This window comes from Ornithodoros turicata, chromosome 2 (genome assembly GCF_037126465.1).
Source record: "Ornithodoros turicata isolate Travis chromosome 2, ASM3712646v1, whole genome shotgun sequence".
Lineage (NCBI taxonomy): Eukaryota > Metazoa > Arthropoda > Arachnida > Ixodida > Argasidae > Ornithodoros > Ornithodoros turicata.
Window position 1 is genome coordinate 9,572,509 of NC_088202.1, and position 26,419 is coordinate 9,598,927.

General features: G+C 44.2%; 1 protein-coding gene across 6 annotated transcripts in view; it reads left to right on the forward strand.

Moving 5' to 3' along the window:
- Window positions 1–26,419, forward strand: part of LOC135385177 (protein Aster-B-like) — a 226,208-nt gene that overhangs the window by 194,621 nt on the left and 5,168 nt on the right. For all 6 annotated transcript variants that reach the window (XM_064614361.1, XM_064614363.1, XM_064614365.1 and 3 more), the window contains 9 exons: window positions 9,794–9,956; window positions 10,915–11,061; window positions 12,698–12,816; window positions 14,987–15,179; window positions 16,572–16,625; window positions 18,368–18,523; window positions 21,790–21,868; window positions 23,693–23,791; window positions 25,401–25,521. In XM_064614361.1, the coding sequence (XP_064470431.1) occupies window positions 9,794–9,956; window positions 10,915–11,061; window positions 12,698–12,816; window positions 14,987–15,179; window positions 16,572–16,625; window positions 18,368–18,523; window positions 21,790–21,868; window positions 23,693–23,791; window positions 25,401–25,521 (1,131 nt within the window). The remainder of the gene's footprint in view (window positions 1–9,793; window positions 9,957–10,914; window positions 11,062–12,697; window positions 12,817–14,986; window positions 15,180–16,571; window positions 16,626–18,367; window positions 18,524–21,789; window positions 21,869–23,692; window positions 23,792–25,400; window positions 25,522–26,419) is intronic.

Consider the following 26,419-nt stretch of genomic DNA (forward strand, 5'->3'; position numbering starts at 1 on the left):
GTAGAGGCCTGGCCCCGTAATATCAAGCCAGCCCGGCCCAGGCCCACGAAAAGGAGGTTTGGGCCGGGCTTTCGAGTAAGCGCGTGCAGTGCTCTATAAAACGACAAAAAACCTTTCGTCATCAACGGTAGTCCAATAGCTCAGCAGTTACACACTTGGACCCAATTTTGTACCCCTGTCACATGTGCAGTCTCCAATCATAATTGAAACCAATGAAGAGGCGCCACCAAGCGCGTAGTGTGGAAACATTTTCATCCAACGCTGTCTGAGAAGTTGACGCGTCACGCGCGCATCTTCAATGCGAGGGAAAAACTGCAGTATCCATGAGACAATTAATGTTCTGAGGCTGGCACATACAGGAAGGACAAATACAAAGCCTCAAGTGCGTAAGAAATTAATGATTATTTCATCATGCAGTATCCGATAAATCCATGCACTGGTTCAATGGCTGTTGGTTTCAATGATTATTGAAGACTGTCGTGTAGCAGGGGTATTAGATTCACAGCGTGCTCTCAATTATGGCTGCACCTGGGGGCCGCCGGCAGAGATACAACTAATGCTTATTCGCGGATAAAATTCGGATATCTGCGGGCACCGCGAGGCACGCGGTTTTCTCCGCGCGGGTTTCGAGACGTTATATTCCTACCGCGAACGAGGATGCGCGAATGTAACCGCACCCGCACACACTTCTATAGCAATGACTTCATCGGGATACTTTTGTAGGGTTGACAAATTATTCAAGTTCCCGAGGGCCAGTATAGTGTCTATCAGATCTCACGCACGCAGTAGTACCCAACGGTATCAAAAAAGCGTGAAAAGTATAGAAAAACAACCGGTTCGTTGAACGACACTTTATTCCTCGTATTTTTGAGGCCCCGGGAAAGATTTCCCACGAGATGTTTCGTTTTTGCAGTTACAGTTGAAACGAAATCTAGATTAATGTGACAATAAGGCACAAGCGAGTAACAAAACAAGTTTTGTCGTCTGCCGACGAATTCTGTAGCAGGACTACATAGAGCACTGCTGATAGGTTTCTGAGAAAGTATGTACACTGAAAAGTAATAACGTCCACAACATACTAACAGTTTTCACCTGCAGCCGCTCGTGTCTACATGAGCGGGTTCGGGTACGTACTGTGGATCTTACCCGCGCTAACCTCTAGTCATACACACGGTCGAATAGCATACACAGACAGCACCCCTCCGTGGCCGTATTATAAAACTGTTAAGTAGGCCAGTAAGATGCACCATGAGAAGTAATTCACGCCACAGAATCATAATTATCGCAGAAATTGAATTTAAAGTACACCGCAAAAAGCGACCGTGCGCAACGGTGGTCGAGAGCAGTACCAGCCTGTGGTCTGCCTGCGACTTCGCGCTGACGCTACATAGTCCGCGCTCGCTGATTGGTTCCGAGAAATGTTGTTTGCTACTTAGCTGTCGTCTTCTACTCGGCTGTTCGAGTCTCTGAAAAAGCATTGCTCCTGGCTCGGTCATGATTCTGCCGCTCCTTCTATCCCCACCCCAAATTCTCCGGGGGAACTGCCAAAACTGCTTTACGGCGGCAAAGGGACAGGGCGCTGACCCTCACTGACCAGCGAACCAGAACGTGTGGACCCTGTAACGTCATCGGTGACGTGGCATCATGCTTCTCCTCGTTATACCCCAAGTGACGAGTTCATGGTGAACGCGCAGTTTATGTGAGGTTTTTTTCTTTTTCGGGAAAACAAATTGCACACATCGAAACCTTAGGTGGTGGTAAATTGAGACACACATACACTATCATCAGACGTCTTAATCTGATTTTTTTTTAATCGTCCTCTGTACTCTTTTAAGAGGCATGCAGATCAGGTGACAGCCAGTACAGATTCATATAATGCTCACACACCGCTACGGAACTGCCTTAGTAGTCGCTATATTTGCTGACCAAACTGGGCAGAGTACGCGATCGGCGCAAGCATCACTACTCAAGATAACCATTACGCGTGTCAACAACTTTCCCGTTTTCCCTTTGTACAACAACACCTCTTCTGAGACTCTCTTATTCCTCGTGGCGTCTGCGAAAGTCTGAAGCGTGGCTAACAAGGACGATCCGCTTGCTCGACGTGTGCCGTCCGAAGAACTCGTCGTTAAATTAAATGCGGGCCAAGGGTGAGGGGGGATAGAAGTAGGTCTTTTGCAACTAGGTTATCGTGGCGGCCGTTGATCTCCGGGGGGGACCCTTCGAGTCTTCCGTGAGTGCATTCATGCGAGCAAGTTGGTTTTTGTAACTCTGCCCTTTTTGTACAAACATCAAATTTTGTTCTCCGAGCTCGACACGTGGAAGATTGGAGAGGATGCCTGTCCTTGTACTGAGCGGAGAGCCATGCCGATGTGGTGTAATCACAGTCCCTGATCGGAAATCAGGAGGGTCCATAGGTTCTAGTCTTGGCGTCAGCGCGCACTGGCGTTTCCCTGGGTTGTTTGAATTTGAGATCGCCATGTTTCGAAACCCAAGAGGCTGGTCTTAGAGCCCATGTGGTTCCCGTTGCACGTGCAGCTAACGATGCGTTCGCTAAGGATCTACTCCGTGCAGGCGAGAGTGATTTTGGGCCACATAATTGGTCCCGCTGTCGGTTCGTCGTGTTACTTTAGTGCAGTGAGATGGTTTATTTTGGACACGTGTATATTCTTCGTAGTGTAAACCGGTTGGAGTCACGTACGGCGGCATAGTTCTGGTTTTCCTAATGTGGTACCAGGGACGGCGTCTACTTCTCGCTTCCGGGGGACAAGTGGGGAATTTGCGCCCCCTCCCCCTGTATTCTTGATTTTCGGTATCTCTCCTGTCCTTCTGTGACCTTCTCCTGACACGACACAGGCTGTCGTTCTCTTGCTCCAGCTGAGACTTTTTCTACAATGGATTTCATCCACCAGCTTGCCTGCATTTATGCTATCAGTTTGGGAGTGAGATTCGGCTTCGATGATTCGTTTATCTCAAGCTTGCTTCACATTCACCAAGTGTAGAGATCCGTTGCTGCGGCGTAGGACGGCACATGCGTCCGGAGTACTCAAAAAGGAAGGACATGAAAAAATAATCCCTTGACATTCCTCGCGAAAAATGTAAGAAAGCTAACTTCCTTACCGTGTGTATGTCTAAAGAGGAACGAAGAAATGGCGAACTTTACGCAATAACGAAATATTTACGTGTGTCTTTGCTCATGTATGAGAATCTCAATATGAGCCCCCACTCAAGGTACCAAATAAGATTTCCATGTGCCGTGAACGAGTTCTGCGTCACAGTATAATGTCGATCCAAGGGACCTGGTCGATCCCTCACCCGACAGCCAATAAAGTCCGTCTAATCTGGTACTTTGGAGATACGCGTACGTTTAGATATAAGGTCGTAGTGATAGGGATCGAACTGTCCCTACCACATGGCCCGTGAGAGTGCCCTGCTCTTTGCTTTCTTGCTTCGGGGACGACTTCTAAATTTGTTTTGTAATATTTGTTTTGTATAATAATAATTTGTTTTGTCATCCAAGGCGAGAGAGGATGATGCAGGGGGGGGGGGGGGCAGTCGAAAGGGGTCGGGCTTAACCTTCTGACCGGCGTTTATAAGCTTCGGCAGGTCACGTTCAGTAATTATACTCGCATTTTACGCTGATATCTTCGAAAAGTGGAGAAGCCAGTGATCTGGTGAAGGTAAATTGGAACTTCAAGTGGGGTACCACCGATATTTCGAACAGAGATTGTTCTTGCCCAGTGGAAGTTTGTGCGTAGCGTAAGAACAATGAACAAAGCAAAATGGCGCAAGCTAGCTGGTGTAAGAACAATCTCTGTTCGAAATATCGGCGACTCCCGACCTGCGCCTTCCGTTTCAAACTAATATGTCTTCTTGTGAGGAAGCTCCTCGTGCATTGCCCAAATGCTGTTGATTAATGGTATAGAATGAACATTGTTGGTTTTTCCACTGCATTCTTCTCTGTTGCCTGAGCGATGGCCGACTGGGTGCCATCGTTGTCTCTGACGGTGAACGCTTTCGGAAACATATGGATTCGTATTTCAAGTTCGTTTACCGCCCGTGTTTTTGTGTGGATATTCCGTACGTTGACCTCTCCTGTGTCGCTCTTAGATGAACAATGGATTGGCGGTGGATCAATCGGAGGTTATTTGTCACGCGACGTCGTAGTGAAGGTTGTCGGCATATCGGTGACAGGAATGGGGTGTTAAGGCAAGAAGGGTTTCAAACACAGTCCTGAAATGTATCTACGCTCTCATCGATTGCGTGCACCGTTCTTTCGCTTCTCGTGCTCCGTCGATAAATCATGATCGAACTTGAACTCCAGCTGCCCATTGGGGGAAGAACGTTAGCCCCTGGGGAAAGGGATGGGAGTTTGGGGAGGGTGCGGTCAGCTTGCTCTGCTCGGGTTTGTGAACCAGGTTTGTGAACCAGGGGAGGATGATGACCAGGTCATCAGGAACGAGGAAGGGTAAGGCGACTGTGACACCAAAGCAGAAGGGGTGTGCTATTCTCTTTGCCCTGGGGTTGTCTAGCTTATCAACCCACCACACAAAATATGCGAGCGATTTCCTCAGAAGCCTGCATTCTGGATCCCCACGGCAACCGCCGGGGCCTTGCGTAAACTTACGGTGAAACGCCCCCTTGCCTTTCAGCAGTTTGCTGACGTGGTGCAATCAACAGGATATGCGATTGAATTCCGCGTCCGTCTTCGATCGTGGCTGGTTATGCTGCGCAATTGAGAAGTCGCACACCTGGCAAGGCCCAACAGCGATCGCGTTACGACATCTTCAGTGAGCCGATGTACCAACGTATAGCGAGTAAGATATCGTGGGTTGCTTAGCGGTAGATCGTAGTAGATACTGAGTGCGCACGCCGATGAGCCAAGATAAGTTTAACCTGAATTATTGCCTCAGTACCTAAGCAGCACAATGTACTGAAAGTCGAGTGCAATAGGCGTGGACGGTATGTGTCTTATCAGTGTTCTTTAGTTTCAGGAGTCGGTTCAAGGCCTTCCACCTATACCCGTCCACCCCTACTGCACTCGACTTTCAGTACATTGTGCTGCTTGGGATACTCAGTTTCAAGAGATTCGATAGATCTATCGTCTGCTTAGCTTCTAGCTTATCTAGCTTATCTTCTAGCTTCTAGCTTATCGTCATCTAGCTCTGCTTAGCTCTGGGGAAATTACCATTGGATCACCCAGGAATACCTTGCGCCAGAAAACCTCTAACTACATACATACATACCCAGGAATACGGGGCATATTTTGTTCCTCTTCGCCGTATCATTATAGTTGTTAACTTCGTCTTCACCTACATGTAACGCCAGATGTCACTTCATCGACGTGTTCTACGTGCCCTATAGCTATTCCGACTCGTTCTGCATTTCGCTCGAGAACCGTGAACCATAGGCAAGTCATCGGATGCCTATCACCATACTCCGAACATGTGGCTTGCTGAGTTTCGAAGGCTGCTCGTTGTCCTGACAGCAACCACGTATCCCGCGTTTGCCTCATGCAAGGCTCTTAGGTCTCGCAACGTAGATCAGGTTGAACAGTGGCTCGTCTATTGGATCGTCTTCGGCATGTTGTGTGCACTGGAACCCGTCACCGACTACATGTTCGCCCGGTGCACTCCGTTCTACAGCGAGATCAAGGTGTCCATTTGCTGCGGGATGTATTCGCAGAACACGCGAGGTGCTATGTACATATTTTGGACATTCCTCCTGCCGCTCTTCAAACGCTGGCACCACGAGGTGGAAACGAAATTGCACTGTTTCCTAGAAGGGATACCCGTCGTCGGGCCTGTCATGTGCCGGAGCGTGGTTGCGACTGACGAGAACGCGCTTGGCCGGCGGAACACCGAGGCGAGTTGCACGGGCAGTCCGAAAGCGAGCGGTGGTCCTGTGCGACGACAGAGCCCATCTCGGATGATCAGCCGATGAAACTTGGAAGTAGAGGGCGGCGGTTGGATAGAAATATTTGCAAACGTATCGGAGAAGAAATCTTTTACGCAAGTTGACCTCCTTGAACATTTTCTGGGGCTATCATTACTGGCGAATGCCATTCGTGCAAGTCGTGATTAAGATTGCTACTTTGTGAGATATCGCTATGTGTGACAACCGTTTCCTTCACAGACAGCGGGACGCACTGGAATCGTTGGTCATTTAATCGTGTAATAAAAAATCGTTTGATAATGATCATAGTATTCCTTTTCACTTCTCTATCTTTGTGTCATTTAGTACCGAGCTTTAATCTTGGAGATTTGTAAGAACTATAAATGACCTTTTTTAGTGACATCGTTGCGCTCTGTCCCTTCTCTCTGTTTGTCAGCTGTTTGTGATAATGCTGCTGGTGAGATAAGGAGGATCTTTTTGTAGCGTTATCCTAACGTAAACATATGGCTTATCCGGAAGGGACGCCAGCGAAGGCTCGCCGATGAACGGCACATTATCGGAGGCACGCCATGTGTGGTCGCGTATAAGATTGGATTATTGTTTTCTCGGTCGGCGGTTGTGAACACAAATGCTGTCGGGCCGCACTCCATTACACGGAATCGGTGACACGTGGCACAACATGGCGTGACCAGGGGATTATGTCGCAGTGGCGCACGTGCCAACTACCGCGGTGCGTGACTGGACCCTTTTGAAGGCGTGTCTCCACGCACAGTGTACTGCCCTCAAGTGATGTCACCTTGTTAGCAATCCAAGTCGAAAACAACGTGAGACATTGAGACGCGGCGGCCGCAAACGCCGCACTTGACATGACATGAACGCCAGAGTGAAGAAGTGCACATGACAAGTTCGGACATTCTGTTAAAGTATTACGGACCTACGCTGTATGGTGCCTGATCCCACCCAGTGGGACACGAATTCAGTGTTCTTAAGCACATTAAGATCTATGCCTTTGGCTATCTTTGTTATTTATTATGTGCGATCACGAACAAGAATGTATTCCTCTGATTGATGACAGACCAGCAATGGCATGCTGTTACATTGCGAATTGCTATGCAGTTAGAAAAACTCATGATTAATATAGCTTTTAAGGGGATCTCTGACAAAATTTGTCGTTACCTCACACAAAATGAAGCAGATGAATAGTTGTGCTCCCTCAGTACTTACAGTAAGTATGAGACCTGCAGAAAGAAGGGTGGGATTTTTCTGCTTGAGAACACATATCAGAAGCCTAGACACCAAGAGCTGTGGTTGGCTAAAGTAGTTGACGTCTCGACAACGTCACAGTCATGAGCAGAGGTGGGCATCCTCACGAGGGCTGATGAGGGTGTCTGCACCCGTACCTCATCGACATTGAGGTTATGTGAGGAAAAGTTTTCTACAAAAGTTTGACTCTAGAAAAGATTATTGAAAAGAAACTTTGGTGGCAGGTGGTCATGTCTATTAATTATTAAAAAATATTAACAATTAATATAAATATGTACAGCAAGAAATAGAAAAAATGCAACAGTTATAGAATAGTTAGAATTACAGTTCTTGGACCCTGAGAAAAATAATCTAAGTCACTAACCCTTCTCATATATTTTCGAAAGAGAAGCTGTTTGTGACTTGCCTAGTCGGTACGCTTTATTGTGATATTAGTTACCCAATGTATATTTTTTAAAAGAAACAGTTGGTTTTGTAACATGCCCCATGAACACCTTGTAAAGTATGGTGGCTCATTTCTCGTTTGCCTGACCTTGCTGCAACCTTTCCTCTCACATGTATTAATTTGTAGCATAAAGGGTTCACCTGCAAAAACAAAGAAGATTACTGAAATGAGAGGAGATTAGGTGTGGAGGATCTCTAGAAGAAAGATCGAGCTGACGAAAATGTTCAGGAAAGAAACTGTGGTAAGGTGAGGTGAGGAGAAGCCTCTGTTGGCAAAATTTTAGGCAAGGCAACAATCGTGAGAGCATTTGCTCACCCCTGGTCATGAGTATGGTCAATAGTGAATGGGATTTATCCTCAATCTCTCTCACACTTTATAGCTCCTGTGTTAGCCGTGCTGTATCACGCGTGCGCAATTTTAAGTGTCACAGAAATGTACGGTGCGACTGCACTTATAGCCGAGCAGATAAACTTGAGAACACAGAAAAATGCTTTTTGGGCACACTTTTATGCACTAGAGATGTACCTTGTAAATGTTTACATTCGTGACAGTTTAGGGACCAAAGTATAATTCAGCTGGAACAGACAGATGAGCGAAAACCACGGTCTTTCACGCTTTGACCGTGGCTGCATTTGTGGGTACGGAAAGCACACACTCATAGCCTCATCTGGCAGTGCAGCAGGCGAAGTAACATATGCACCCGACGAGAGAAGCAGTAGGAGCAGCTGCTGCCTGTCGGGTTTTGTTTATGCTGTTTTTGTCAAGGCGTTGCTCAGGGATAATGTAAGTGTGCCATCAATTACGTGCGTCACTGGAATGTGTTGTGAAATGTGCTTCCAGCTGGATAGCTACGTAGAGCTGTGAAACAATGGCCATGGAAATGTTTATAGCTAGTCATATCTCTATGCATTGGTTGTATAAATCTGTGGATTGCTGCGAGATAGTAGTATGCCACCCTGCGCATGTGAAGTAGCATGTCTATACGAAAAGGCTTTGTTTTGCTTCCCGCTGAAAGAAAAAGAAAGTGTACCGCACAGACAGAGTGTTTATTTGTTCATGCCGTCAAGGCAATGCACTGCAGAGGGGAGTGGGTTAAAACAATGTAACATGTTAAATGTGCTTCCCACAAAGTTACAAGCAACTTGTAACCGTAACTAATTGCCACTTTTGGTTAAAGTAAGTAGGATGTAACTAACAAAGTTACCGAGGTAGTGCCGTGTTTTCCGTGGATCAGTTTCCTTCGGACATCATAGCATGGTTAAATGTCAGTGAAAATATGACACCACGCCCACCACGTGCAGAAGAACCAAAAGTTGTGAGAACAAAGAGAACCACACATTGCCCTGATGTAACTGCTTCATTTATCATCTTTGAGAGTTGTACTTACTCAGCAATTTTTTTTTCTGAAAAAGGTAACTGTAAGGTATAACTAAGTTACTTTAATGCGGTAACTGTAGAATCTAATTAGTTATACTTGAAAAAGAGTGGCTGTAACTCAGTTACTATTTTTGCAGACTAACTGTAACTTAATTATTTTTTAAAAGTAACTTACACATGACTTGATGTAGTACTGCTGCTACAGAGGCACAGTAAATGCGCTGAGATTTGGAATTCAGGGATTTTCAAGTTTTGTGTTCTGGAAAAAAAAGAAAGAAAAGGGCAGATATATATTCTGCTTACTAGGGCCCGGTTTCACCAGCGCCGATTAACATTTGAACAGAGATCAACGGTCCCTTAACTTGAATTTAACGCTTAACTCTGCTCACTAAGTGGAGTTATTGTCACTGAAACATTCATCACGTCACCAACTAACATTTGTAAAAAAAAATGTATTGAGCGTTAACTTCAAGTTTTAGCAACCCCTCGGTCTTGGTTCAAAGTTAACCAGAGTTGGTGAAACCGGGCCTAGGTAGACTTGACTATCCCAGTGCAGTTGCCCAGTCTATCCAGCTATATTTTTAACCGTCCGGAAGATCCGCGTAGATTTTCTTTTGGTTTCAGATTGAGGTATGAAGGGCGAGGAAATCATTGTCATTGCTTCCTCACCACAGTTGCTTTTGCAGAAAGAAAGATTCAAGAAAAGTCAGCATGATGTGTCTTTAGTTGAAATGTCTCCAAATGTGCAATGTTGCAATAACAAGTGCTGTTGCACGTATGTTTCACATGGATTCTCGTGTTGTGTGTGTGCAGGAAGCATTGTCCAGTGAGGTGAATGGACTAGATGATGAGAACTCTGGGGACGGCGACCAGCTACCAGCACTGCTCAGGAGCAGCAGGGAGAACCTGGCTAAAACTAAGCATTCCGACATACCTACCGACTTGAGCGACACCACAGAATCTGAGGCGATCGAAGGTGGGTCTTGTCTCAGTACCAGCTTTGTGTTTAGACTGCCCCATAAAAAACACTTTTTATGCTGGCTTACATGTGAAGCATTGCAGAAATCCCACTAAAATTAGACCCTAAAGAAGCAAAGTTGTGAGAAAGATATTCGTTTATTAGTGCCCCCCGTCTTCAAAGAACCCCTCTGAAATTTGAACATGAAGGAACAAAAAAAAAGTATGTGAGCATGCATACTGCATTCAGATACCCGGGTACACTTATGTCCCACTGACTGTGACCTTGAGATCTCCCAGCATTAAAGTCACAAAGTTATAACGACAAAGTCTCCTGGGGAAAAAAGATGTGCTATGTAATCAGTAGCAAGGTGATCGGGAAGGCATGTTGGCAGTCGTCTAATGGAATTGATGAAGCTGAAGATGTAGATACATTTTTTTGGGTCCTATCTCATCATTATCTTCGATATTTGTGCATGTCTTGCAGTACACTTGCCCGAAAACCACTGATTTAGCCTTTCCTTCTTTAATTTATGTCAACTTTATTAGCGAATGTGCTGGTACACTAGGGGAATCATCGTTTTAAAACTAGTGTCCTACAATACACTTTTAATCCATGGCAGGGTTAGGTTTTGCAGAGAAAAACATGAGACTGGGTTAGGTGTGGGTTAGGTAGTTCGGTGTCACATAATGCTGCTGAGTAGCAATTTTTGAAAGTTGTAGATATTTTATGGAATATGGGTTGCATTGCATAAAAAGTAGTGCCTGTTGTAAAGCAGTTTCTCTTTTCTGTCTCCTTTCTAAAAATGTGGATATACCACATTTGCATTTCATGTAACGATTCACCATGCCAGCTCTCCAGAAAGAGCTTCAAGATCACCACATTGAGAGTGGTGGAGGCATAGTGGCACCTTTTATTTAGATTAGAATTTGTGCATATTATGTGTGACTAACACTTTGACACGCTCTGGTTCCAGCCTGTGAAGCTCCATGTCCGAGTCCAACCCACGAAGGCAAAGAGCACCTCAACATTATTCTGCCCATCTCGGTAGATCAGTTATTCACTCTTCTTTTCACTGGGTCACGGTTCTTCCACGACCTGCTTACCTCTAGGAAAACATATGGTGAGTGGAGCGCACACAGTTCCCCATCTACGATGTTGATCTCATGCAGTCGTCCTCGCAAGAGTCTGGAAAACATTTGGCAATATTGTGCAATCCCATTAATTAATTTGAACTTGGAGGGATCCAAATCTCTGTCTGTATAATGGGGAATCGCTCTGAATCGGGTCTACTATCTGCATTGGAGTCGTGTCATGGCTTGCTTGGCTTTGCCACACGTTTGCAGTCATGCGATGCCAGGAATATGAGAGGCTCATTTGTGTTCGAAAGTGTGCGAATATTCAAAATTTCGAATACAAATAGAATATTTAGGATATTCAATTCGTACTAGGAAAATGCAATCTGAACATTTTCGAATATTCAAATTTTTTCGAATATCATACCAGTTTACTACCAAGTTGTTGCGGGTTGCCAGCTTGAATTTGTAAGTTGTGTTAATGAGGTTGTTTCCGAGGTTGTTACGCTCACTTACGAATGCGTCGCTACACATTCGCTAACCGAAACCGAAACTAGTACGCAGTTATGTACAGCCTGCCTCGGCAAAACGCGGAACTGCGATACGCTTCGTCAGCACAGTCGCAGCTTCAGTTGATTGTCACTGAACCCTGAGCACTCATGTCAGGCACACACTTCGGTTAAGTATCGAAAATGTTCCGGTGTTGAGTTGAACAACGCTGTTGACTGGGGCCCTGCATGCATTGGATCAACCCCATCCAATCCAATCCACTTGCCACCCAAAATGGCGCTGCCCATGTTGGATAGGGGGACAAATAGTGAAGATAGGCTGATAGATAGTGCCTCATATTTGAAGACGTCATTGGTCAGAAAGCTAAAAAAAGTGGGTGGAGCTTCACGTATAGGCATGACACATGAATGGCCAGACTCCCTTTTAATACACGGCTCTGCTGAGGGTTGGGGCGCTTCTGGAGCCTGTTAGCTTGCTTTGCGGTGCCATCTTTGAAATTTGATTGCTGAAAAAAGTGCTCGATATACAGCAGAACTATTACATATCTGAAGCGTCCAAGTTACAAGCTTTCAGAAAAGCATGCAGTTTCTACAGGTTTGCCATTCACTTTACAGTTCCTATAGCACTTAATAAGTAAGACGCACACATGAAGCACACCAGCTGGCATGCTTGCTGGACGGCCAATCTTGTTCAAATAAACTGTTGCGCATGTTCCTGTTGTCGAGTTGCCGGCCTTTTTTTACCCCATTCAAATACACAACATTGACGGGACTGGAGTATCAGTTTTAACTGCCTGGAAGTTTGAATTGAGCGAGTTCGAAGTAGTGGATTGCACTGTATTGCCTGGATAACAAAAAGTTTGCACGAGCAAACTGCTGTACAAAGGGCAATTAGCAGATCTACGTAATATCATATTTTTCCTGAAATTTTTTGTGGGGGCTAGGTCATTGTGTATCTGTGGCTGCAAACTGGGGGAACACAATAAAGTCGTTCCTGCCCTGCACATAAAAACCTCGTTGCCAATTAATACGGACACATAAAGCTGTACTTGTACTTGATGATGGCTTTTAAGACTTTACTTTTGTATTAGAGATCTTGCAACATTTTCAATTTTTCAATCTGTCAAATTGTACCTCACATGGAAAGTCTTAAGAAATTGTCATTGTCTCACAGATGTTACGGAAAGCAATTGGCAGCCCTGTCCTGAGACAGGGCACAAGCTTCGCCAGGTGACCTATACAATCACTCTGAACCATGCCATGGCTAAAGCTGCCCAGACAACAGAAACACAGGTGAGTTTGTGTCATTTTTAGCATGCATGCAGCTTGGATGTGGAATTGGTGAATTTTACTCTCAAGAAGTTTCCAGATAGTGAGCCATATGACAGAAATAGGTATAAATGTCCGTGATCACCTTAACGTAGCAGGACTGCCACGGGACAGTAACGGTGTAGAATGTGCTTCTGATTTCAACGTCCTCTTTCTTAATTGGTTGTGACCAGCTATGAGAGGTTTTCTTGTCCAGAAACTGGCATAGGATTTTTATGTCGGGGGAGTGTCTGGGGTTGCGTCGCCAGGCTGGGTAACCTATATCTGCTGCCTTTTTGAGCCTTCTCTCGCCTTTTTTGCAGGTATATTTGTGTGGGGTTTGGGGGTGCTAGAAAAATCCCTGTCGTTCCCAGCTGAAAAACTGCATGAGAAGACGATGGTATTTTTTGCTGCAACAATATTTTTTAGAGCTGGGCGAATAGCAAAATTTCCACTGCAAATCGAATCCGAATAATTTCTTCCGAAGGCAAATTGAATCCGAATAATTTATTCAAAGCCGAATCATATTAGAAAAATTAGAAAAGGCCCAATTTGAATAATTTTGAATACCTCATGGCAAAATATTTTGTGGTGTTATGCTCATTCGATGATGTTCTCCTCCAAACTTGTGAGCCTTTTCATGCAGCATAACATACATAACATATTGTGAGAGAAGGGTTTCCATATGTTGTGTAAGGTAGACTGCATTAGTGGAATGAGCTGCATTGAGAGTTAGGTAACATGATCCATGCAGCCTGGTTTGTGTGCATCTCCTTATTTCTATGTTTACATGGTGAATTTCCTGTACATTTTTTTAGAAACTGCACATATTTCCGTCTGTTACTGAACATAACTCTGAAAGTTGGGAGTACATTTACTGGAAGATGCAGTGCGCAGAGTACAGTGTTGACCATGAGGTCGCAGAAGTTGTAGACTTTAGTGACAGAATGCTGTAAGCACTGTAAATCGGGCTTCACCTAACACTCAAGTGTAATGATGTGAAGTTGACTTGCAGAATGGTGATAGCAAAAAAAGAAAAATGGTGGTAACATGAAGTCGGCTTCACCTAACTCTTGGATGGAATGAGCCGAAGCCCACGTGCGGAATGGGGATAGCGACATCTTGTTTCAGTACTATTCGAAAAATATTTGCAAATTTTGAATACTGAAAATAGGTTGCGAATAGCATTCGAAGAGCATCAGATATTCGATTCGTATTCAAAATTTTGAATATTCGCACGGCTCTAATATTTTTGCTTTGCTGTTAACTTGTTACCACAAAGCACAGTCAATCGGAGGCGCAAAGACGCTGGCAGGGGGTGAAGACGACGTGTGGCATTTCCTGTGTTCTTGGGGACATCGTAGAACGTGAAGAAAAAACAATGTACAAGTTTCCGGCGATGCAGAATCAAAAATAACAAAGACTGTTAAGAGCATCAACTGTTTACTATATACATAAAAAACAAGACTTTCGTGCAGTAGGCTGCACTTCTTCAGGTTTGAGGACCTGTTACAAGTGGTGAAGCATATATCAAAAACCAAGTCACATGGTAAAAGAGAAAAGGGTAAGGGTGAAGAGAACTACAAACGCAATACGAATATAAACAAAAATGAAAAACAAAACGTAATCAATAGGAGGTGGCTGGACAAGGTCAGACAGACATACAGGCGAGTCGGAGTTGTACGTGGAGGAAACCGATGAACATCACATGAATAGGCACAGCAGCCAGTTGGCACAAAGAGCATTAGAATGCGTACGGGGAATTAGGGCTCAAGAGTGAAGGATTGAGGACACACAGCACCTTGATGGCTAAGAGCTTCCAAACTCTGGGAAAGTAACGCGGAGTTGGTGTCTTACTGATTGTGTATCATCGTGTATGATGTGAAAAATGACAGGCAAGTGATAATACAATAAATAGACTCATAGTATAAAGGACTGTTTGTTCCAGCTTAGTCTTCTTCAGACACGGACTGTTGTTTATGAGAACACAAAAGTGTTCCTATTGCACCCTCGAATTCTGGACTAGATTTTCTCTGAGAAATGTGGCAATTATTTGGCTTGTTCGACTGTATTTTTTAGCCAAGCCAGCTTGCATGTCTAAACATACTTTTGTTAGTGTTTTCTATTTTCAAACTAAGTGTGGTGCTTGTTTCAGATCCTGCTGAAGCAGAGCAAGCCGGGCCAAGTGTACGCAATAGATTGTGACGTGTTGAATGCTGGCATTCCCTACAGCGACACTTTCTGCGTCAAGTCCCACTATTGTCTTTCAAAGATCTCCGATAGCCAGTGCCGGCTGCGAGTGTATGGCTGCATCCGCTACAAGAAGTCCGTCTGGGGGTTGGTCAAGTGTAAGTGTAGACCACCTATGTTTCCCTGTATCATGTATGTGTGTCCCAGCATTGAGGGTTAAAATATTGTTCAGATAAGGTGTCGTAGGTTCCAAACTACGGCTCTTTTGGAATATTCCTTGTACATTTCTAATATGGTGCAAATATGAGGGGGATATTGTGAAATGTAGCTGGTAGAACTGTTTTTTTTTGCTTGTTTATCAGGCTTTGTTTGCTTTGCTGCAGTATATGTAGAGCCAGATTTTTTGGGGGGTTATATTTTTCAGTGAAATTGGGGAGGGGTAAATAGAGTCGTCGTCCGATTTTTCGGATTCGGCAGGAATCGCGCAAAAGTCCGATTAATCGAGCAGTCAAAAAAAATTAATTTCGCTTCAAAATAAACTTTACTAAACACTAGTAGGCTGGAAAAATTTGTCGATGCTTTCCTAACGTGCTTCCAGCTCTGCCTGATAACATCGGCTTCTATTTCCCGAAGCGACATTTCGTCACTGTACACTGACAGAGGCACCGCCGTCATGAAGTCCGCAAGTTGGCTACACCTAACGCATACGAGCTTTAGGTGAAGCTCGCTTTATAGCGCTGTCGTGCGGGCGGAGAGCACGTGCTGAGCCTTTTCAATCAAGCCGTTGGCCAAAAACAAGACACAAAAGCGTTACGACAGACCTCTTCTACTCAGAGGAATGGAAAATGAATAATCATTGCCTATTTTTTTCCCTCAAAATTTTAGTTGGTTGATTTCTTTTGAGACGAATTTCTGATGAGACCAATATTTTCCGTCACCTCAAGAGAGAAATTCGCGAGTTGGGAAAACAGAGTCCGCAATATCAAGCGACGGGATTGCACTGCGTCCAAATTTTTGGACGTTCTTATACATCAGCTCTCTGGGACCCGCGACCGTTCCGCGAATGAGTCCAAATAATCGAGCATGTCCGAAAAATCGGTCGGCCACTGTATTGGGTTATATTTTCCTTTCAAAATTCTGGTGTAATCGGGCTATATATTTATTTTCTGCCATGGTGGTTACATAAATCATGCTTGGATATGATACATGTTCAAGATGCTTTTAGAAATAGTCATCAAGTGACTTGCTGAGGAAACGGTAAATAACAAAATTGGGTACAGTCCAAAAAGTCTCTAGGTTTCGTAGTAGACCTATCGGGTGCACATTTCGGTACCCTGCACAGCTAGGACTGAATGCTGCACCTTCGAGCACTGATTTGTCCTTCAAAAATACCAGGCAAAAAAAGTCAGGCCCTAAGTATGTGCTTTTTTTCTTTTTTTACCATGGCTGCACAGACGTGGTATAAGAACAGACTGCTCTTTTGCCTTTTAGTGTCTATTGCAAGCCTGTTTGTTGGTCTATTCCTGACAAACAACTTTTGCTTTTTCTAGCTGTGATTGAGAAGAATGCAATGCAGGGCCTCGCAGATTTCTGCAGTGATCTGGGTGAGTTGACTGACCTGGAATTGAAAACTGTACAAGTGAAATGACCCTTGAAACTGGTATCATTTCAAAGTGAACTGAGCCTTTCACAACCAACCACATCACCTTCAGTAACAAAACGTATTTCACACAAGGTGTCCCCTACATGTGTTTAAGGTTTCTGGTTTTCGGTTTTTACCGAGGACAGGTAATAGTTGTCCGCCAACAACTTTTGTGCGTCCAGCAAAAACGAGTAACCGCCAATTACCACTGTGGGAAGAGTCAGCGCAGCAAACCATGTCGAGAGAATGCGTCGGACCACACGAATGCCTGACAGCATTCCTGCACTTCTACGACGTTTGCGACAAGTTTGGCTTCATAAGGGAGGGTAATTGTCGTAAAACACTCAGTGAAGGGAATGAATTGAATCACTAAATAACGGCTTCATTTGTGTCAAGCAAGCCTAGAGCACTCGGGGGCAATTTTAGGAAAGAAAGGATTTGAGGCAGTCCAGCAATATTCGAAACGGTATGGGTAAGGCATTACCTAACTTCTATATGCACAAGAAACAAATGGCATTGTGCCATTTGTTTGTAAGCTCCGTAGCATACGGCTGCAAGTATTCACTGCCCATGGCATCCTTCAGACATTCAATTGTCACATGGCAGATATATACATAAAAGAAATGGTGTTATGTTCTTAATTACAGCACTGTTGTTACCTCCCCTCCTACTTTTAGGCCTAACGCTGATCTAGATGGGTGCCACATTTCCGAGAGTGCACCATCATTACGGTAGAACCTTGTGAACTCGAACTGGGATATCTTGAAATATCGGTTAAGTTGAAAGTTTCTTGCGTCGCGGAAATATCTCCTATGCTTGCCATGCATTTGTCACAGCTTGTCCTTGAAGGTTTTTGAGACAGTTATCATTGCACGGCAGCCCCGCACCGACGCCTGTTAAACCGTCCTGCGTTTGAAGGTTTGAAAGACTTAAGTTGTATTCCACCGTCCTATCAGTTCTATGAGATCTACAGCAGACCAGAGTTCGGTTGCCCCACCTTCTCATTTTACACGCAGTGGAAGACTGCAGGTATTGCCGTGTTGTTGCATGAAGCATCTGCAATGATTGTCGGAACGGCCGGGAAGACAGTTGACTTGTTGTCTCACAAGCGTCACGTGCTTGTCATTTCCTTCGGTTGCTTTCGTTTTCCCCCACTATGCCGTATAACCGAGTGTCAAGTGCTGTTACGATTCACTGTCAGTTCTTGGAAACCTTTTGACAGAGTGAGTGCCTGAATCATTACAAAAGATGGCACAACCGAAGCAGTGCAAATCATTGACACTGGAAGGAAAGTTTTCAACAGCAGGCGTCCATCGCAATATTTTTCAACGCGAGTGATTTCGACTTTTTGGGATTTTTTCTTATTTTTAAGTGTCCAGTTTGTGTAATTGCAGTTCCGTTGCAAAAGTAAGAATGTAATGTAGGAATGTTCCGTTGTAATGTGCAGGTGATTTTGAGTGCACATTTTTAGTCAAGAAGGTTTGCGTTAGTTCATGCAATTGCAGTATCTCAGCACTCAAATTTTTCCCGTTTTCTATGGCTTCGAGTTTATGGGGCTTTACAGTGGTATGCTTCCAGTGGCATTGTGCTCGATGATAAAGCCATGCTTTGCCACTAAGCCTGTAGTAGAAGGTTGTACTGAGGTGATGTGTGGCACTGCAAGTAAAAAGTCCCAACTCATTGACACTTCATTTGTTCCTGCAGAGGCAGCACTTCTGCGGGAGTCTGACAGATTGCAGCCAGTATCTAAGAAGCTCAAGCGCAGAAAACGGATGAAGGTTCTGGATGTTATGAGCAAGCTAGAATCCACAAAGGAGCTTTTACATAGCAGCAGTTCTCAGACTTGCTTCAGAAAATACAGTAAGTGCATTCACATGATCTTGGTTCGTATTTCACCCTCGCACTTAAAGTGTTCCGTTCGTTTATGTTCACTTATCATAGTAACCATTATTTATTACGGGCAACAGCCATTCACTTCCATTACGAAATGTCCGTAACAGAACAGAAATTTCGAAAGTAGATGATTGAGCCACACATACCGCAATTTATGGCCTGTTCTCCATGACTAGTAATATGTCAAGTGTGGAATCGCTCTCAAATCACATGTTTATCAGCATCAAAACATGTAGTAGATAATGGCCGTCGAGCAAAATGAAGTAGAGTCGCTGACTGATTTTTTTGACTTCTAAAAGCCACAAAATCGGTCTGAATTATCGAGCAGTCCGAATTTGCAGTCAATGACACAAATCTCTCCCAAAATTATTTTTAATAAAAATCTCAAAGAGGCACAAAAAAAACTATCAATGCGCGTCTGCGGGAAAAGCGTCTCGACGTATTTCAGCTAACGTCATGTTGTGAAGGTAGACATTTCCGAGCGTATCGACGGCCGCAAGTATCGCTGCCGTTGAAGGAGTAGCAATAGCACTCGTGTTGTCATAGTTGTTGTCGTCGTTGGAGCCTTCCGCAGGCAGATTGAGGGCTTGTGAAACGATTTGCTCATCAGTCATTTCGGCACAAAATTCTGCACATTCATCCACGTACGTTTCAAACGTTTACACTTGCAGGTATTGTCATACCTGAGCTTCGGAGGTCCTCTGCCAATGCCCGGCCGTCCGCCGATCTGTCGTCGTCGCCGACGGCGATACCAACGGTGCTCGTACTCCGTACTTGCGTACTGTCCTTGCAAAATCCGGCGTGACGAAAACTGTTCGTGGTAGTACTCCCTTTCACTGCTTCCCACGAGTCGGCAAGAATATGAAGCGCGGCGACAAGTGTAACGTTATAGTTAGTTTCATTTTCGAAGCACAGCACAATATGCGAGAGCAGGCGGGACCGGTAGAGAACCTTGAAATTTTTTATGATTCCTTGGTCCATGGGCTGCAGGACACTTGTTGTATTCGGAGGATCTCTAACTCTAAACATATCGCCTGGAGGTTCTGTACTGCGCTATGTGCTGCGCAGTTATCGACGAACATGATAACACTCCTCTTCTCGTGCACAAACTTTCTGTCCAGCTTTCGGAATCTTCAAATATAGCCTGTGTGACCCAGGCCTTTTTATTTGACTGGTATCACACTGGTAGGGACTTTACGCCTCTGAAGGCGCGAATGCCCTTTGTTTTCCCAATGACCAGGAGAAATTTGTCCGATCCTGACAGTAAGCCTTTCTTTACTGTGCACGATCGTCCGCTAAAAGTAAGAGGGCGTGCGGTCGGGCAGCAGTTTGTAAAAATGTCCGGTTTCGTCGCAGTTAAAAATGTCTTTTGCGTTGTACGAAGATAGCAGGTCCGCAAGGCGATCCTCCTTGTAGGTGGCAACGACAGCCGTATCAGCTGCACCCCTTTCACCACAAACTTTCTTGAATGGAAGACCGTGCCTTTTCTTAAACCCTCGCATCCATCCATCGGAGAATTTGAAATATTGATGTCCAAGCGGAGTGCGAGAGCTACGGCTTTCTGCTTGAGCATGTCGCCAGAGACTTCTTGTTGACAGCTCTGTTTAGCCATATTACCAGGGCTTCCTCAAGCTTAGGTTGAGTGCCCCTATGATCATTTTCCTGGATTTTGGAATGAGACGCTTCAAAAGCTTTCAATATCTTCTGTTTCTGTTTAATAATGCCTGAGAGCATCTGCTTTGTCATTTCGAGTTCTCTCGAGACGTCAGCTTGTTTTCTTCCGCTTTCAACCATTCGTACGGCTTTCACTTTTTGCTGCAAAGTCATAGGCCATAGTCTTGCCCCTCAAACACTTTCCTGTGGATCCCTCTGATATCGTCGACGCCGAAGACTATGTTGACGGTACTGCCGTCACCGTTGAAGAATCAGTCGCTGTCTCAGCGGGCGTTTGTGCCGCAGATATGCTCACGTCTTCATCGCATTCGTCAGCATCCACGAAGTCGATCGAGACACCCTCAGAATCACTTGAAGGCGCGGACATCATTTCATGGTTTCACTTCTTGTCTTCAACAATGGCTTGTTTATGGGTGCTTGTGGCGCGTGTGCATAACCTCATCTGTGGTGCGCGCACGTAAACTCCGCCTACGCGCGCTCAGGCGCATCGAAGGCGAAGGGAAAAAGGAAGAAAAACATGGCGAATATGTACGAAAAATCGAACCCTGCCTGCGAAAAACGGTCTGAATTTTCGGATGTCAAAATACATTGGCTCAATGGGGCATCTCATAAAGCCACAACTTTTGTCCTAAATATTGGAAAGTCCGAATTTTTTTAGTCCGAAAAATCGGTCGGCGACTGTATTTGATCAATTTTGTCTGATATGGTGTAGTTGACAACTGCTTTTTCTGAGCCTAAATTTGAGACCACACTGTTGGCACTGCCAAGCACCCCATAAGACTGAAGCAGGTGTGCTGAGGCATAATGTAGCATCTGGCCCATGTCATGTTTCTTTCTATATACTGATGAGCTTACACTGCCACAGCCATATTCCTCTTAACAAAACATCCAGTAAAGAAGTCTTGTTCTCACACTGATAGAGCTTTGTGTTTTAGGGTGAGGTCCGCTAAGACCAGTGTTTACTACCTGATTTCAATCATCACCACGTTAGATAAAATCTGACAATCCCAAAAAAAGAACTTGCCACAGTGCAAAGTCAGCCACCAATACAGGCACTGAAGAAATCTAAGCACTGCACAATCAGCACGTCCACTAGGCAAGCAGCCATTGTCTGAAATGCGAGACGTGCACGCTATTTATTTTCCACCCCAGAATTTGCTTTTGCACTTGATATATACCCATACAACCCAATTTTACCTTGTTTTAGAGCTCCTGAAATAAAACCAGATTTTTGCCCCCTGGTTCAATAAACATACCTGCCAAGACCTGGAGACTGAACCTGCCTACAACATACCTGCCAGACTGAACGAAATTCGGGAGTCTCCCGTATAATCCGGGATACTCCTGAATTTCGTTGAGCCTCCCGATTGTATGGATGTGTCCTCCAATCTCCTGGAAAATTGGGCATAATGGAACCTGTGTGATCTCCAAACTGACGTGTCTTTAATTTGATTTAAATGTTGTGTTGTGTTGTGTAGTTAGGTTCTTAGTGCCTTCATTAAAGTGTGCATTTCTGGCCCTTGGGTTGTTTTTAACTCATTGGTGCTGTTCTTTTCCAGCATCAGCAGGATCTCATGCGAATACCTTGCCCTACGACTTTGGTTCTACAAATACTATACTTAAAGGTGTCCTGTTCCTGTAAGTTGTACTTTACATAGCATGCACATGGTTCTGTATAGCAGTTGCTTGTTGTGCAGAGATCCATGAATCACATCCATGGCGTGTGTTACTATAACTTTGTGCTTCTCCTAATTTACGAAGTTAGATTATCTTCAGTGCTTTTACACATCTTTAATAAGGGGTGTTAAGCTATGGGTGTAGATCTTCTAATAGTGACTTATCTCTCTGGCTAGTTTCCCCCATTAATTCAAAACTATTCTGCTTCCTGCACGACTTTGAAACATTTTCAAGTGTGTGGACATCTAGTTACTTTGCTACCCACTTTTTCAAAATGCGTCTAATGTCACAAATCCTGGTCAATAAAACATTTGGAGTAAGTCCCACAATGAATATGCTTTCCAGTGTCACTTAAGGGTGACATAGTAAATGAGATGCGATTTAGGGATACATGATTGAAGATAAACCAAAAGCCAGAGGACGTTAATGAGTATTCCCATACACACACTGGCTTGACGTAACGGAAGAAAACAAAATTTAACATGTTCTGGTACCTATTCATAGTGTAACAGTGTAAATATTGTGAAACCAATAAAAACACCACCTACCTACCTAGCTACCTATCCGGGCATCATCATCAAAAGAACAAAACGATACGCCATTCGAGTCCTCGCACTTATACCTCACGGTCACAGCCTTGTAGCATTCAGGAAGAGATCTCCTATGACTTTTACGTGCATTATTTTTAGAGTGGATGTGGTGCCGCCTCCGCGTTTCCACGTGGCAGCTCAGTAACTCCACCCACAAGCAACCTTTCGGCAATCTGAGTGTATGGCTTCAAATCCAACTGCTGGTGACTTTTTTTTTCAGCTATCGTTATTCAAAGCAGTCATTTTATTTCGCGAGAAGATCACCACTACAGTCAAACTCCTTTATAGCGAACACCTTTTTAACGAAAATACCACTACGGCGAATTTTTTTACAGTCCCGTTGGAGCCCTATAGGTCCAATAATGGACATCCTTTTTAACGAAAATACCTTTACTGAGAATTTTTTTCGCTGTCCCCTGTATCTCCAAAAAATGCCTGTTGATATGTTTATATGACACTAGTAAAAAAAAAAGTAAAATTAAATCTTTAGTACCCCTGTAGGATTTGAACCCACGATAGGTAGTACGGCTGGAACGAAATCGCTTGACGCCCTCGAGGGTCACGTGGCAATGCTCCTCACGTTGATTGGCTAGAACACCACCAACTCTGCCAAGTTTTCAGTTGGCGACGGATTTGGAGCAACTCGAGTTGGTCGTGGTTGTGGTGTCTGCCGACTCGGACCAACTCCAAAGTTGGTCATAGTTGGTGGGGAAAGTTGGCGCGTGTGTACGTACCCTCAAAGATACATAATTATGGCATCCCTTTCACTGGTGGTATTGTGCCTAAAAATTGCTCTGTATACACAAAAAAATTCAAAGTGGGACTTGCATATCCACTGCAGCATGCCTGTCACAAAGGTATATAAAAAAAACACCTTTTTCTGGGATAACTGTCACTGGGTGTCACGTCATCTGAATATCCCAATAGAATGTCCCAAAAATGGGTTTTCTGTACGGGCATGTGATGCTCCTATAATTTTATGTGGTACTTTCAATGGGATGTTTTGACTCTTACACAATAATTTGAAGTATTTATTTGATATAATCAGGTTCAGCTGCATATTTCATGCCACTCCATTTTCATTAATGGTTGCTCGTGTATTGATGATGTCCAGATTGTTCTCAGCACAGCAGCTTTATAATTTTTAGCAGTTTGTCACTATTTCTTACATGTATCTTATTCTTTGTACTTCCAGCATGATCATTCTGCTGTTAGTGAATTTAGTATTACTCTATAAGCTGTGGTGGCCAGATGATAAGCCTCAAGGGAGAAACCTAGATGTCATCTTGTTTGAGTGAGTACCTTTCAATTTCACTGAAAATAATCTTCGGTGCATAACATACTGGAATACTGAGGCAGCTCCACGAACACTAAAGCTGCTCCTGCAAGGCTTTCTTACCTATTAACTCACAACTAGGTCATCAAACCAGTTTTTAAAAATTTCTACGAGTGTGCATCTATGACACAGCAAAAAGTGGTAAAGATACATTTCATTTGCTGTACAGTGCAATCCCATTAATTCTAACCCGAGGGGGACCGAAGACTTGTTCGAATAAAGCATAGTTTGAACTAAAGGGAGCAGCTCAGAATGAGGGCTCGATGTGGTGGCTTTTATTCGTTTATTCATTCCATTCATTAGTCATTTGTTGTTAGGGGGTAAGGCAGTTGAATTTGCCTCCACCGCTAATCTTCTTCGGCGCCCCCGTAGCATTCTTGATTGCTCGGTGCTGGACTTTTGGGGCACTTTGGGTTCCTCTCGAGCCGCCCTTCCTTCTGATTCCCGGTTCGTTAGGTTCTGATCACATATTTTAGTTTCATGTGTGCCGACATTCTGGCTAAATTTTGATGTTTCAGGTTTGCAAACGTATGAAATTTTGGTTATTGTTGTTCAAACCAATATCGCTTAAGGTCCAGGTAGAACCTCTCAAGTGCTTTCCAACGATACCTCGATCGGCGTACTAGCTTGACACGTTAGCGAGATATACTGCAGGCAAGGTATGTGTAACTGTATATTTCCGTCGTCTCGCCCGTGCCTGCCACACCAAGAGATTGCGTCAGCCGCCGCAATGACCTTGTTAGCTAGAATCTTACACGTGTAAGCTATCTGGATTTGGCTCTTAGTTGTATAGGCTTACTCGCCGAGTTATTGCGTCATGAAATTCTGCATAATTTCGTTGCGTCATAAGTTTTGACCTGGCTACCAAACCGAACATAGACTTTTCACGTCAAAAAGAAGGGTAAGAATTACAGCAGCGACGATGCACATGGTTGATGCACCCCCTTCCACAGGAGCAATCCTTCCTGTGGTGACTACGCTGGTGATGCACTCGCTGAAGTTCACCGCGATATGTTGTTGCACGTTCACTCAGCAACGCAGATGCATAGATTTGTTTTTAAATCTCTTTGAATGTTCTGAGTGACTGTTTTTAAATAAAGTGGATTTATGCATTTCACTAAAAATTCGGACTGCCTGATAATTCGGACCAGTTTCGTGGCTCATAGAAGTCTGTCTGAAAATCGGTCACCGGCTCTCTTTCCTTAAATTCACACCTAGGTGTTCTTATTGCTTTGCCAAACACTACTCAATGATTTTATTTCATATTTTTGTCATGCACGTTAGGCTTCAAAATATAAAAAAAATAATAATGCAAATCCACAGGCTCAAGGGGACCTACTTACTGGAAATGTGAAGTCACATGACTGTGTAGTCACAGAACTTCAACTTGTCATCGAGGAGGAAGCATGTCTTTTCTTCAATACGTTATAATAGCGATGACATCCGCTACACTTTGCTGCGGCAGCTTTTGGCTAAGAGTTTGGAATTTTTGGTTGTCGGGCAGTGTTTTTTGTGATACCTTTTGTCATGTTGTTTACATAGTATTTAGTATTTCCTCTTTCTTCAGGAATACCCCTAGTACAAATGAAGAGTGGACACGTCTGCTTACTCAAAGGGAAGCACTCCACAGGCTGGAGACAGAGAAATGGAAAGCAACTCTGATGGAGATAACAAAACTCATTCGAATGGTAGGTATCACTTTTTAAAGGGACTGTCGATTTCAAAACTATAGTGTTATTTTATTCCTCCTGGACCACTGACCGCGGTATCGAAAATCCCACGCAAAATACAGTGGAATCTCGATACGATCACATTTGATACAATCTTTTTTTCTGTCCCAGCCAGAAGGCCTTCCTTTAGAAGTAGTATCTCTCGGATGATCCAAACATACTTTCTGATGATACAAACATATTCAGATGATACAAACAAAAGTGTCGCAGCGCGGAGCGGGCGAGGGCAGCAGTTCCTCTCTACCATCATTTGACACGTGCGTGATGTCATTCTCCTCCTCGCCATGTCACGCAAACAAAAAGACTTTTTGGAGAGGGCAAAGTCGGGTGCTACACAACTTTCGCAGTAATAAGTTCTGCCTGATAAACTGCTGGGGCCAAGCCTGCTGCTGTTGTATGTGCAAATAAAAGCCGTATCAACGTCTTCCTTCTCCCCTATAAAATATAGAGTCTATTTCTAAAAAAATGTACCCCTCCCCTCCCACCCCTGTGGTTTTGAGACCTCCCTAGTTTGGTTTTCCCGAAGTAGGCAGGTATGCAAAACTGTTTGTTAGTTCTTCAAACGTTACTTGAATCGTGCATAGTTATTGCCATGTTCATTCTTATGAGGTGCCATGTAGATTCCCATATCAGCAATAGTCCTTGTCATTGCTTAATGTTTCTGTGTCACAAATTAGTGGCGTGTTCGTCTCGTGAAGTACTACAAGGACGAAATGGTTCAACTTAGTCTTGCCGAGCTCTTCGTTTAACTGTTACTTGATCATATCGAAAGGGATGACAAAACTGGGCATCTCTGGGCAAATCTTGCATTTTCTACGGATAACTGTGGAGAAATCAAATCATATCATTGTAGATG